Source organism: Loxodonta africana, chromosome 7 (genome assembly GCF_030014295.1).
Source record: "Loxodonta africana isolate mLoxAfr1 chromosome 7, mLoxAfr1.hap2, whole genome shotgun sequence".
In the NCBI taxonomy this organism is placed as follows: domain Eukaryota; kingdom Metazoa; phylum Chordata; class Mammalia; order Proboscidea; family Elephantidae; genus Loxodonta; species Loxodonta africana.
In genome coordinates, this window is record NC_087348.1 from 27,851,992 (window position 1) to 27,865,891 (window position 13,900).

Here is a 13,900-nt window from a genome sequence, read left to right on the forward strand (position 1 = left end):
TAAATTGTGGTATATTCACACAATGGAATACTATGCATCGATAAAGAACAGTGACGAATCTGTGAAACATTTCATAACATAGCTCAGACTTTTAAAGAAACATTTGAGGGAGTAGGTGTGATTTCCAAGTGCCTCTTAAACTGCATGCTATCTCTTCTTCTCTTTGCAGGTAAGGCAGTTCCCTGGTGAGAGATACATTTCCCATGCAAGTCATTCTGATTCCCACTCCATGGTCAATGACAGGCATAAGAAATACACTACAGTCTTCCTTTCCTCAGAGCTTGGATGTGTTACAGAATTCTTCGCATCAATTCACTCTAATTAGCCACTGTGAACTAATCAGAGTTGGCACCTAAGATAAACACTATTTGTCATCCCTACCACATAGAATATTCCTCCTCCCAATTGAAACTCTGACTATTTTAAACTATTTAACCTCAATTTTACCTGATGTCTCACTACCATCTTCAACAGATTTCTAATTTTGTGTTCTTAACAACAACAGAAGCACTTAAAATAACTTGACATCTGATGCCCCAACGTGTTGAAGACTGTGCTAATACTATAAGCTGCTCTGGGGAAAATTTCTTTTTCTTATAATATCAGATTCTACTCGGTCACTGTGGTAGGTTTCATCTTTTCTCTGAAATGATGCAAAACCAAAGCTTTGTTACCGAGTTCATCCTCTTGGGGCTTTCACAGAATCCAAATGTTCAAAAAATAGTATTTGTTGTATTTTTGTTTATCTACATTGCAACGGTTGTGGGCAATTTACTAATTGTAGTGACCATGATCAGCAGCCCTGCACTCCTGAGCTCCCCCATGTACTTCTTTCTAGGCTTCCTGTCCTTCCTCGATGCATGCTTCTCCTCTGTCATAGCCCCACAGATGATTGTGGACTCCCTCTATGAGAGGAAAACCATCTCCTTCGAGGGCTGCATGACTCAGGTCTTTGCTGAACACTTCTTTGGTGTAGTGGAGATGATTGTTCTTACTGCCATGGCCTATGACCGCTATGTGGCCATTTGCAAGCCCTTGCACTATCCCTCTATCATGAACTGGAGGCTCTGTGGCATTCTGATGGGGGTAGCCTGGGCAGGGGGCTTCTTGCATTCTGTGATACAAATTCTCTTTACTTTCCAGCTGCCCTTCTGTGGCCCCAATGTCATCGATCACTTCATGTGTGATTTGTATCCATTATTGGAGCTTGCCTGTACTGACACTCACATTCTTGGCCTTTTGGTGGTTGCCAATAGTGGGTTTTTCTGCATCATAAACTTCTCTTTGTTGCTTATCTCCTATTGTGTCATCTTGTTCTTGCTGAGAACTCATAGCTCTGAAGGACGGCAGAAAGCTCTCTCCACCTGTGGATCTCACATTGCTGTCGTGGTTTTGTTTTTTGTCCCATGTATATTTGAGTATGCACGACCTCCATCTGCTTTCTCCTTCGACAAGATGGTGGCCATATTTTACACAATCCTAACTCCCCTGCTCAATCCTGTGATTTACACTTTTAGAAATAAGGAAGTGAAAAATGCCATGAGGAAATTGTGGACCAGATTGGTGGTGGTTTCTGATGAAAAATAAAGCATAATACTTAAAAAAAAAAAATTCAAGAGGGGGAAAAATAGACTTAGCCAAGAACTTTACAGAGGATGTCCTTGTAAGACAGGAAGCAATGTAATGCAGCATAAAACACTGCAATGGAGGTCCAGAAATGCTACTTCTGCCCTTAGGTTACTCACCATCTGAGAGTTGGCAGCTCAGTATCCTTATAAGTGAACATAAGAGAGTTGAATTTTATTCTTATTTAGAATATAATAATCAAAAGAAATCACTAAAAAGAGAAATCAAATTATCTACTTAACTTATTGCCATTCACACCATGCTTTGAAGAAGTTTCATGGAGGGAAGACAAAAATACCTCAGTGCTTAGGAACAGGAGCTTCTTGAAACACTTTCAGCTGAAAAAAATGTTTATATTTTGGATGCTGATCCCAGCTAAAGAGCCCTGTTGGTGCAGTGGCTAAGAAACTTGCCTGCTAACCAAAAGGGCAATGATTTGAACCCAAAACCTGCTCCATAGCAGGAAGGTGGCATTTGGTTTCCATAAAGATCACAATCCTGGAAACACTACGAGGCAGTTCTACTCTGTCCTATAGGGTCACTATGAGTCAGAATTGACTGGGTAGCAATTTTTTTAAGATTCATTACTGGTAACTAAAAGACTGCATTTCCCAGTGCCTCATTTAGCTAGCTGTGACTGCATAACTAAATTCTGGCCAGTAAAATATAAATGAAAGTTGTAACGTAAACGGTAATTCTTTGAATGTTGAATTGTGGTTTGAACTCAAGCAGCCATGTTGGACCATGAGGATGTGTGTTAAGGTTGCTGAATATGCAAGACTGAGGAGCCTATAACCCTGATGTTGTTTAGCTGTATAAACTATCCCCATACTACTTGCCTTGGGCTTCCTTTATGTAAGAGAGAAATAAATTTCTATCTTGTTTAAGTCACTTTTTTAAAAAAGAGTAAGCTCAGAATCTGCATCTTCTATTACATATATGAGCTGTTTTGAACATTCCTGCTGTACTATTACCTGTCAATTATATCTTACGAATTCTTTATCTGTTCTATGGAATCCCCAAATTAATTCACATTAAAGTCTTTAATATTAAGCATATTATTTAACAGCTTGACGCCTAACCTTTTTTTTTTTTTTTTTGACATTCTGACTTCTGAAAGAAATAGTGGTCTTAATGTTGTTTTAAGGACTTGCTGTTACTAATGACTTGCTGTTGCTAATATTAGCTTGCAAATTATATGATTACCTCTGTATTAGAATTTGAAAAATTCACTACTACTCCAGCCTCCATTCACTTATATGCTGCCTTCTTAACTGCTACTAAAAATGAAGTATCTGTGACCCTTACCAAAGGCAACTAAACTCTCTTTTGCATGGGAACGCATCTCTTCACTGCTTACAAAGGACACTTGCCTAAGAATCTCTTCTGTCTTTTATTTCATCTGTGTTTTCCTCTCTACTGGATCAGTTACATTAGCAAAGAAGCAATTCATTAACTTTCTCATCTTTAAAAACAAACAAAAAAATTTCCTTGACTCTACTTCATTATCTAATATCCCATTTCATTCTCCCTCTTTTGCAGCAAAACTCAATAATGCTTATCTCCCGTTTCTCTCCTTCCATTCTTTTTAAACCCGCTTCACTCACACATAAATACCTAATGCTTTCTAAAAATCCTCTTCTCAAGGTCGCCTTTGGCCTCTGCATCATTAAATCTAACAGCAATTGCTCATTTCTCATTTTATTAAATCCATTATCTGCATTTAACTCAGTTGATCTTTCCTTCTTCCTTCACATACTCTCTTTACATGACCAAGATTTCCAAATAAGTATCTCAGACCAGACTTCTTTCTTGAGGTGAAGACCTGAAAATCCAACTACTTCATGATATTTCTGTCTAAATGACAAATAGAATTCTTAAACTGAACGAACCCAAAGCTGTATTTCTGGTTCTCCTCACATCCCCAAACTGACTCCACTCACGTCATCCTCCAACTTGACTGATGGTGCATTTTGTCTATTTGTTTTTCTAACTCCCTACTTTCACTCTACCAGGAAATACTGTTGGCTTTAACTTCAATGCATTTACCAAATTCAAAGACTTCTTATCATTTTTAAAGTTGTCATCTAATTCCTAGCCGCCGTCATCTTTCCCCTAGGTTATTGCAATTGAATTTTACCTAGTCTCCCTGCTTTTATCTTTGCATTCCCTTCCCCAGTAGCCTATCCTGAGCAAGACAGCTACAGATACCATTTAAACTCATAAGTCGGATCATGTCATAAATCTACTCTACTGCAATGGCTCTCCATGTAACCCAGGGTAAAAGACGACACCGTACAAATGTTAAATAATAAGCAACAGTAATCTTGCTACCCTCCCACCTCTCTGAACTCCTCTCTCCTGGCTGATCCCTCACTGACTCCTCTGTCCATGTAGCCCCTTTCTGTTTCTTTTATTGACCAGTTATGCTCTTGCCATAGGGAAGGTAAATAAATTGGCTATTCCTTCTCTCTGGAATCCTTCCCTAGAAAAATGCAAGTTGTGTACCAGATAAAACTTCAAGACATAAGAAATCAAAACGGGCTTAGCCAAGAACTTTACAGGAGATGGACCCTATAAAACAGAAGGTAATGTAATGCAACTGTAAAACACTAATGTGGAGATCAGGAAATGCTATTTCCGCACTCAGGTCACTCATCATTTTAGAGATGGAGCTCAGTAAACTTATATGTAAAGTAAAGAGAGTTGAATTTTATACATAGAATATAATAATGTAAACACTAGAAGAGAGGGATCAGATTTTCTATTAAAGTCATTGCTATTCACATCATGCTTTGAAAAACATTCATAGAGGGAAGACAAAAAATGTCTTAGAGATTAGGTACAGGAACTTCCTGAAACTATTTAAATTAATAATAAAGTTTATTTTTAGGACACTGATCCCAGTTAAGTAGCCCTGGAAACACAGTGTTAACCACTTCCCTGCTAATTGACAGGGTAGCAGTTGGAACCCACCAGATACTGTGCTGGAGGAAGATATGGCAGTCTGCTTCCATCAAGATTACAGTCTAGAAAACTCTATACCAAAAACAAAACAAAACAAAAAACGTTGCAGTCCGGTCGATTCCAGATTTTAGCGACCCTATAGGACAAAGAAGAAGTGCCCCATAGAATTTCCAAGGAGAGCCTGATAGATTCAAACTGCCATCCTCTTGATCAGCAGCTGTAGCTCTTAACCACTACACTAGCAGTATTTTCTGGAAACGCTATAGTACAGTTTTACTCTGTCCTTTAGGGTTGCTTTAAAGTGTTAAAAAGCAAAGATGTCACCTGGAAAATTAAGGTGCACAGGACCCAAGACATGGTGTTTTCAATTGCCTCATGTGCATGTGAAAGCTGGACAATGAATAACGAAGATAGAAGGAGAATTGATGCCTTTGAATTGCGGTGTTGGTGAAGAAAATTGAATATACCATGGACTGCCGAAAGAAGGAACAAATCCGTCTTGGAAGAGTGAAACCAGAGTGCTCCTTAGAAGCAAGGATGGTGACACTATGTCTCAAATACTTCGGACATGTTATCAGGAGAATTCAGTCCCTGGAGAAAGACAACATGCATGGTAAAATAGGGGGTCAGTGAAAAAGAGGAAGACCCTTGTCAAGATGGACTGACATAGTGGCTGCAGCATAACAATGAATGCGAGGATGAAGTAGGATTGGGTAATGTTTCATTCTGTTGTATACGGTGTCCCTATGAGTTGGAACTGACTTGATGGCACCTAACAACAACAACCACATGAGTTAGAATTGACTGGATGGCATTAGGAGGTGATAGCAACAAGTCTGAAGTAAAAACGTATTTAGGAAACCCTGGTGGTATAGTGGTTAAGAGCGACAGCTGTTAATCAAAAGGTCAGCAGTTTGAATCCTGCAGGAGCTCCTTGGAAACCCTATGGGGCAGTTCTACGCTGTCCTATAGGGTCAGTATGAGTCCTATTCGACTCAACGGCAGTAGGTTTTTGGGTTAAAAACATATTTAAACGTATTTACAATATAAATACATTAGAACTTTGAGTTTGGCAAATGAATGTAATTATTGGTGAGATTAATTCCTTGATCTTGAAAATAATCACAGATCATACTTTAATATAACACAGAGAAGAATATTTCAAATAAATTCTGTATTCTAGTTATTTTCCCATATGTATATAGAAATTAAGCTAGTATATAAAGTTATTATCCTCTACCTACTCTTTTTCTCAGTCTCCAATCCCTCTCCTATCCTTACAAAAATAAATACTTTTATTAATGATTTGAATTTTATTCTGAAGGCAATTTTCCATTTTATTAATCTGGTTCGAATCTTGCTGGAGTTTCTGAATTTTTCACTAGAAACCTCCTCTTGATAAGATGAAAATGAATAAGGTTTAAAGTAGGACACTAATTCACCCTAAAACTATACTTGAGAAACATTTGGATCAAAACCTGAAATACCTGGGTTGTCATCTGTTCTCACCTCCCATAAGTGAACGCTCCCATGATCAACTGGATTCAATAGCACCCTGGCATTGTTAAGGCAGACACTGAAGTCCAGTTAAATAATCCAGTCGTTCAGTCTACAGTGAATATTTAATGAACACTCGTGGTAAGTTTACCTCAGATCTTGAAAGAACATTAAGGTATCATTTACCAATCACATTTTTGCATTTTCTGAGGGGATTTTCAAAGTGTGTTGTAGTACTTACAAGTGTGAGCGTTGTGGCCAAACTACCAAATTTAGTGCATGAGTCTATCAATGATGTGCACACTTGGGCTAGTGACATCACCTTTCTGGTTTTCAGATGCCTCATCTTTAAAGGCGATAATGGCATTAGTAAGGTTTGTGGAAATATATGAAGTGATGCATAATAAATGCTCCATAAATAGCAGCTAATATAATACAAAGTTTTTTCTGGGTTGGGAGTACCAGTTATTTAAAGTCTTATGAAATTAGATCTATCTTCAGCTTGTCGTCTTCAAATTAAGTTCAAATAACTTAGCAGTGCAACAAGTGCATATTTCATCCTAGCTCTCTCTATAGCATTTTATTTGTTCTTTTGGAATATATCTACATTTATCATTTATCCCCTCACGCTCTCCCCTTCCTGGTGTTGTAGATGGAAAAGTGGGATTTTCTGAGGCTCTAAAGAATACCGATGTAGGAGCATGGAACCCTGACTCCTACATTATCATTTACAGAATTCCTATACATAATATACACTTAGAGATCTCGGTGGCATAGTGGTTAAGAGCTAGGGCTGTTAACCAAAAGCTCGGCAGTTGGAATCCACCAGGCCCTCCCTGGAAACTCTATGGAGACAGTTCTCCTCTGTCCTATAGGGTCACTATGAGTCAGAACTGACTCGACAAATATCACAGGGCAGGGAATTAAGAATAAGAAAGAGTTATTTGTTCAAATCACAGAGCATGATCTTCTGAGGAAATTTTCAATAAGCACCTTTGATGTCATAGTTAGCATTAAGTTTTTTTCTCAGAATTGCTCAAGAATGTTTAAACAACTAAAGCTATGAACTACTGTATTGCTACATTGGGACCCCTTTTCTCGCTCCTTAAATGAAATAAACTGCCAAGACAGAACAAAGAAGGCTCAGGCATCCATCAGAAAGGACCCAGGTAGAAACACAGAGAACTTATTATTATTATTAAATTCCAGAAATAGCAAGAGTTTAAGAGGAGATGTTTAGAGAAATCAGCAGAACAACACTGAGGAAGGGAAAAGCATCTGCAGTGTGAAACGAAGAGATTGCCCAGGTTGTCAGGGAAGGGGGTATACTTAAGTAAACAGACAAGGGATATATATTGCTGAAACAAATGGTAATAATATCTTGGATCAAAACCACAGTGGACTAAGGAAATTAACAGAGAAAGAATGGAATTTAATCTATTATTTTAATTTGTAATAACTGTATTAATTTAGGAAGTCATATTCATATGTAGACATGACTGATATGCAAATATATCTATATATAAATGATTCTAAAATATACATTTATATCTTTATTGTTTGAAAGATAATTACAAAAATGTTACTTACAATGACAACCTTACCAGTAAATCTGCATTTATTTTTGAATGTTATATATACTTCAAAGTTGAAACAGAAACTTCTATTATTTTCAGAAAGATTGGCATTAGAATTAGTTTTTCTGTTTCCTGATAAAATTGATAGAAAGGAAATAGTGGGCAATGAGGGTAGTGGGGAGTCAAGCTTGCGGCGTCACAGCCCCAGGAGATGCCCCAGAGGCCACAGTTCACAGCTGGCCTTCGGAGGACCCGAAGCAATCTGTGGTGCAGCCTCTGGCTGTCAGGAAAGGAAAGGCCATGGAATCTTCTAGGGGAAATATGGGCAGAATAAGGCGCTTCCTAAAACAGAGACGTAATTTAAGATTGTTATCAGGCTGGACCTGATGGTATGGCTATTTATGGAATGTTTACAATAATTTTTAGTTTTTAATATAACAGCCTAATCTATATCATGTCAGCGTGATAATTCCACCTATACAAACGAATTATATTGGATAAATGATAAAATTATCCCTAAATCCCATCTTCTTTTTCGAGCTGTTCAACTAGTGGAAAATATGGTTTAGTGCGTTTAACCTTGGTTAAACATAAAAATTTTAAATCTTTACATGATATATAAAGATATATACTGAAGACAAAAAAATCTCTACCATAATTTTCATATGTTCTGTTTTAGTTTTTTAAATTATTTGAAAATATACAAATATGCAGAAGTATCACAACTTTTCTTCTGTTTTTATCATTTAACATATAAAAATACTTCACCTTCTATGTCTTTGCATTATAAAGTAGTATTTTATTCACAGCATCATGCCCTGTTAATTAAAACAAACAAACAAACAAAAACGATTTTAAAAGCAGATTATTCTCAAGGTGATTTAATTTTCTAGCTCAATTTGTGTGTGTGGTCACTGCTTGAAAACAATACTGACATCACCCTCTTAAACCCAAACCAAAAAAAAAAAAAAAGTGTTTAAAACTTTATATTTTGCCAATCACTTTCATAACTGCTGTCTTGTTAGATTCTTGCGAGTGAGGCAGCTTGGACAAGCGTTATTCTCACTACTTTATAGGAGAGCACACTGAGGCTTAATTGTTTTTTCAAGGGCACATGGCTATTTAGTGATAGCAGCAACAGAGCAATTATCTTTTTTTTTTTTTAATGAAGCTTTAATAGTCACTAATTTTAGATTTACAGAGAAGCTGCACAGATCCCATAGGGAGTTCTTGTATACACCTCACCTAGCTCCCTCTATGTTCACATCTCATGTAACCCTGAGTACATTTGTAAAACCTGTGAAACAAACATTGGGATATTGTTGCAGGGCAAGGATTCCCAGCTTGGAAATAAGCCCTGCCTAGGTTCTTGCCTTCTACTGACCAAGAATGACCAGGAGAGGCTCAGAGTTTCCACACGAACAAAGGTTTATTAGTGCCAGAAAGAAAGTGAAGGCTCGGGGACGGAAACAGAGAGGGACCAAGTAATGCTAGCCTCCGTTCCCCCAACAAAGGTTTTTCTGGGGCTTATATGGGTTTGGCAAGGATAATAGGGTAACGAACATTTTGTAGGTTTCTTTCAAGGGGTGGGGGGGAATTCTCAGAATGGCAGTGCATACTAAATTAGGTTGCACGTGCATCTGGAATCCAAGATGGAACCAGTAGCAAAGGCTTCTGGGACTGGGTGGCAGAACTTATTATAGGGGCGTTATGCCTGGGCAGTCCCTCTGAGGAGCCAGTTCAATTCCTGTCGCAGGTACTAGCATCAGGCGGAGGTCGTCTGTCAGTCACCTTGTGGATGTCTGCCCATGCTCCAGGGAACAGATCAGGTCAGTCCTTCTGAAAAACATCTTGAAAGGGAGTACATTGTTTGTTCTTTCCTTAGTGAATATTCCAAGATAGAGGTTTTGCATTAGCCAAGCACACAGTATTGTAAGTAAGTTGCAAGTTGCAGGTGTTGCAGGGCTCCTTGCCTAGGAGCTCAGTCCCTTTTTCTTCCCTATCTCAATATTACTATTAATTAAACTCCAGATTTTATTCATAATTAACTAGTTCTCCCACTACTGTCCTTTTTCTGTTTCAGGACCCAATTCAGGAAAATTGCCTTTTTTATGACTTAGAATCAAAACCTTGTGATCATAAACCATGAGGACACTGTATGCTTCATTGTCAACATTTTCACGCTAGTTTTGCAAATTCATTTCATCTGAAAACATAGAGAGATATTTTGTTTATATCTTATGGGCATTGTAGATCTAAAATTGTGTTACTCTTAGAACCCCCATAATGGGGAAGTGGAAAAGTAAGAATTATTTAAGTATTAAAACATATTAAAAAAAAAAAAACATATTAGTATAGATTAATATAAAGCCAATTTGATTTCCTTTGCCTAAAGAAGCTACCTGAAGTAGAAGGGGACTCATGTGGGTTTGAGAGCTACTAAGCGATTACAAAGATCATTTAAAAGTACAATGCTTAAAAAAAAAAAAAGCGTATTTACACTGTGACCAATTAAAATAATTTATACATTTAAAGTAATAGGAAGATGAGTCAGAGGGCTTATCAGTAAAAGCACTTAAGACCCCTGTTCATGGTAAAGTGAAAATTAAGCATAAATGAAAATGTTGACAATTCTTCTCTGTGTCGGTGGTCTAGGGGCTTGATCTCTTATTGAAAGATTTTATGTGTATTTTATCTGATTCTATCAATAGGCATTCTTATTATATTCACTTTCCAAAAGTGGAAACCAGAGCTTTTAAATAACTTGTTCCATAACCCATAATCAAACAGAAGAGATTGGATTTGAACCCAGGTCTGTATGAGTTTGGAGTTGATATTGTTATTCATTTCACTTCATTGTCTCTCTTGCTTTGGTCCTAGGTTAAATTGACCTCTCTTGGATCATATACTGATATTCTTTAATTTTTAATAAATGGTTGTTGACAGACACAATGACCTCATTGAGTTTGTATTATACTCTTGTTTTCAGGGTGCCAGCTTGTAGCTGGATATGGAGTTAATAGTGGTGGCACAATTTAGGATTGCCTAGTCCTTTTTTTTAGACCTTGGGACTATATGGAAATGATTGTTATTAAGCAAGGAAACAGAAGGCATTAACTTACACAATTACATATTTGCTGATTCTATTTGTTAATTCTAGTGACATTCAACAAAATCAGTTTACTGAAAATTCTCACAATAAGCCTCACTGTTCTTTTATTCATCCCTTTAGCAAACATGTAATCATGTGAACTACTTGACTGATAAATTTCTGCTATATGCACAGGTGAGGACACACTCAATCTTCAAAGCTGTGTCTGCCTATGGAAAAGGAAGTCAAAAGTTGAAGTAATTATCTGGTAGACTCATGGAAATGCTTTCAATGGGTAAAGCAACTGGCTTATTAAGTGAGATAATAACAACAATTTACAACAGTTCTTTATCATAAGCAACATTTTCACATTTTTGAAATTGGCCATCAGCATAACCCTGCCAGATGATCAGGTAAGCTATATATGAACTATTTTACAATGAAGCTATGTAATTTTGAAACAGATATAACCTGAAACCTTGAAGAATTGTACTTGATCCTGTGGGGCATGTTGTATAAATGATTGGTTAATAATTGGTAAAGCCTTAAGACTGGTTTGTATTTAACATGCTGTTTCTATTCTTTGCTAATATGGTTGTCATTAATTTGTATATGTATATGAGCCTTACTAGGTAGCTATGAGTCAGAATCCACTCCATGGCAACTTTTTTTTTTTAATAATGTGTTTTAAGGTGAGGCCATTACCTTCTGATCATAAATCCTTTGGAGTTTCTTTCTCTGAGGTGTCCCATTTGTACATGATGAAATGAATCAGAGAATTTTAACTTTGAGAGTTGGTTGGAGACTCTAGAAGGCTATCCGTGTTCTGAAGTTCTCCCTAGAAAAGAAACATTCTCACCCATTTCCTTATTGATCCAGTGGATTACACTTGGGCTTTGGAGCCAGAAAATCCAGATCCACCTTTTGGTAATTTTTTTTACCTTAACCTCTCAAAGCATGAGTTTGTTACTAGGGACATAGGGATTATAAAACATAACATGGACTTTATTCTAGACACCATCGCTTGAGAAATTGCTTTCCTTGCATCATTTCACTTAGTCATCAGCACGACAAACTGAAGTAGGTATTATCATCAGCCTATTTTTTAATCTTAAAATGACGAATAATAAAAAGCAACTCAATGTTTAATGTATACCTAGTATTTAATAAGCATAAATGTAAGCACATTTCCATAGGATCTTGTTTTTTTATAAGAAATCAATTAATTCTTCTTAAAGGCCCACTTGAGCTCTGATTTTAAAGAAATATTTAGGGAGTAGGCATGATTTCCAAGTACCTCTTAAACTGCATGATATCTCTTCTTCCATTTGTAGATAGGACCAGTTTCTTGATGAGAGATGGATTTCCCATGCAAGTCATCCTGGTTCCCACGCCATGTCAATGGCAGACATATCTAACACGTTACAGCCCTCCTTTCCCCAGAGCTTGGATGTGCTTCAGAATCCTCGACAAATCGCTCTAGGTAACCACTACCAACTAATCAGTGTTGGCACCTAAGATAAACGCTATTGGTCATCTCTAGCACATATGAATGTTTCCTTCCCCAATATTGAAACTCTATTTTAAAGTATCTAACCTCAATTCTGCCTGATGTCTCACTAAGGCCTTCAACAAATTTCTCGTTTTGTGTTTTCAACCACAAAAAAAGCACTTAAAATAAGTTTGCTTATGGATGCACCAGCCTGTTGAGGGCTATGCTAATAACCTTAAACTAGTCTGAGGCAAATATCTCTTTCTCATAATTTCAGATTCTATTTGGCCACTGTAGAATTCACCTTTTCCTTTGAAATCGTGCAGAACAAAAGCTTTGTAACTGAATTCGTTCTCTTGGGGCTTTCACAGAATCTAAATGTTCAAAGAACAGTATTTGTTGTGTTTTTGTTTGTATACTTTGCAACTCTTGGGGGCAATTTGCTAATTGTGGTGACCATCAGCAGCAGCCTGGCACTCCTGGGCTCCCCTATGTACTTTTTTCTGGCTTTCCTGTCCTTCCTAGATGCGTGTATCTCCTCTGTCATCGCCCCAAAGATGATTGTGGACTCCCTTTATGACAGGAAAACCATCTCCTTCGAGGGCTGCATGACACAGCTCTTTGCTGGGCACTTCTTTGCTGGAGTAGAGGTGATTGTCCTCACAGCCATGGCCTATGACCGCTATGTGGCCATTTGCAAGCCGTTGCACTACACAGCTGTCATGAACTGGAAGCTCTGTGGCATTCTGATGGGGGTAGCCTGGGCAGGGGGCTTCTTGCATTCTGTGATACAAATTCTTTTTACTTTCCAGCTGCCCTTCTGTGGCCCCAATGTGGTCGATCACTTCATGTGTGATTTGTACCCATTATTGGAGCTTGCCTGCACTGACACTCACATCCTTGGCCTTTTGGTGGTTGTCAATAGTGGTTTTATCTGCATCATAAACTTCTTCTTGTTACTTATCTCTTATTGTGTCATTTTGCTCTTTCTAAGAACTCATAGCTCTGAAGGATGGCAGAAAGCTCTCTCCACCTGTGGTTGTCACCTGGCTGTTGTGGTTTTGTTCTTTGTCCCGTGCATATTTGTGTATGCATGACCTCCATCCGCTTTCTTCTTTGACAGGATGGTGGCCCTATTTTACACTATCCTAACTCCCCTGCTCAATCCTATGATTTATACTCTCAGGAATAAGGAAGTGAAAAATGCCATGAGGAAATTGTGGACTAAATTGGTGGTAGATTCTGATGATAAATAACAAACTTAAATAAATAATATTCCAGAGGAAAGAAATCAAAAAGGGCTTAGACAAGAACTTTATAGTGGATGGACCATATAATACTGAAGGTTATATATATTAAAAAAAACACTAAAGTGGAGGCCAGGAGATACTATTTCCACCTCAGATCACTTTCATCTTGGAGCTGAATTTTATGCTTATTTAGAATGTAACAGTGAAAAGAAATCAGGAAAAGTGGGGAATCAGATTATCTATTACACTGGTTGCCATTCACATCATGGTTTGAATAACCTTCTTGTAGAGGACCCAAAAAATATCTTAGAGAAGAGAAGCTTTCTGAAACTCTTTTAACTGAAAAAAAAGAAAAAACTTATTTTGGGGGCACTGAACCCAGTTAAGCGGTAATGTAAAT

At 37.6% G+C, this 13,900-nt stretch overlaps 1 protein-coding gene and 1 pseudogene across 1 annotated transcript; both read left to right on the forward strand.

The window, feature by feature from the left end:
* The first annotated feature begins 651 nt into the window (after positions 1–651).
* Positions 652–1,587, forward strand: LOC135231888 (olfactory receptor 4C15-like). The gene has a single exon (XM_064289093.1). It carries the CDS (start codon positions 652–654, stop codon positions 1,585–1,587), a length of 936 nt encoding a protein of 311 aa, XP_064145163.1.
* Positions 1,588–7,832: 6,245 nt separating this feature from the next.
* Positions 7,833–13,506, forward strand: LOC135232086 (olfactory receptor 4C15-like; annotated as a pseudogene).
* The last annotated feature ends 394 nt before the right edge of the window (positions 13,507–13,900 follow it).

What these genes read in the sequence shown, in the direction of transcription:
- LOC135231888 (XM_064289093.1), top strand. Translation starts at nt 652, where the DNA reads ATGCAAAACCAAAGCTTTGTTACCGAGTTCATCCTCTTGGGGCTTTCA.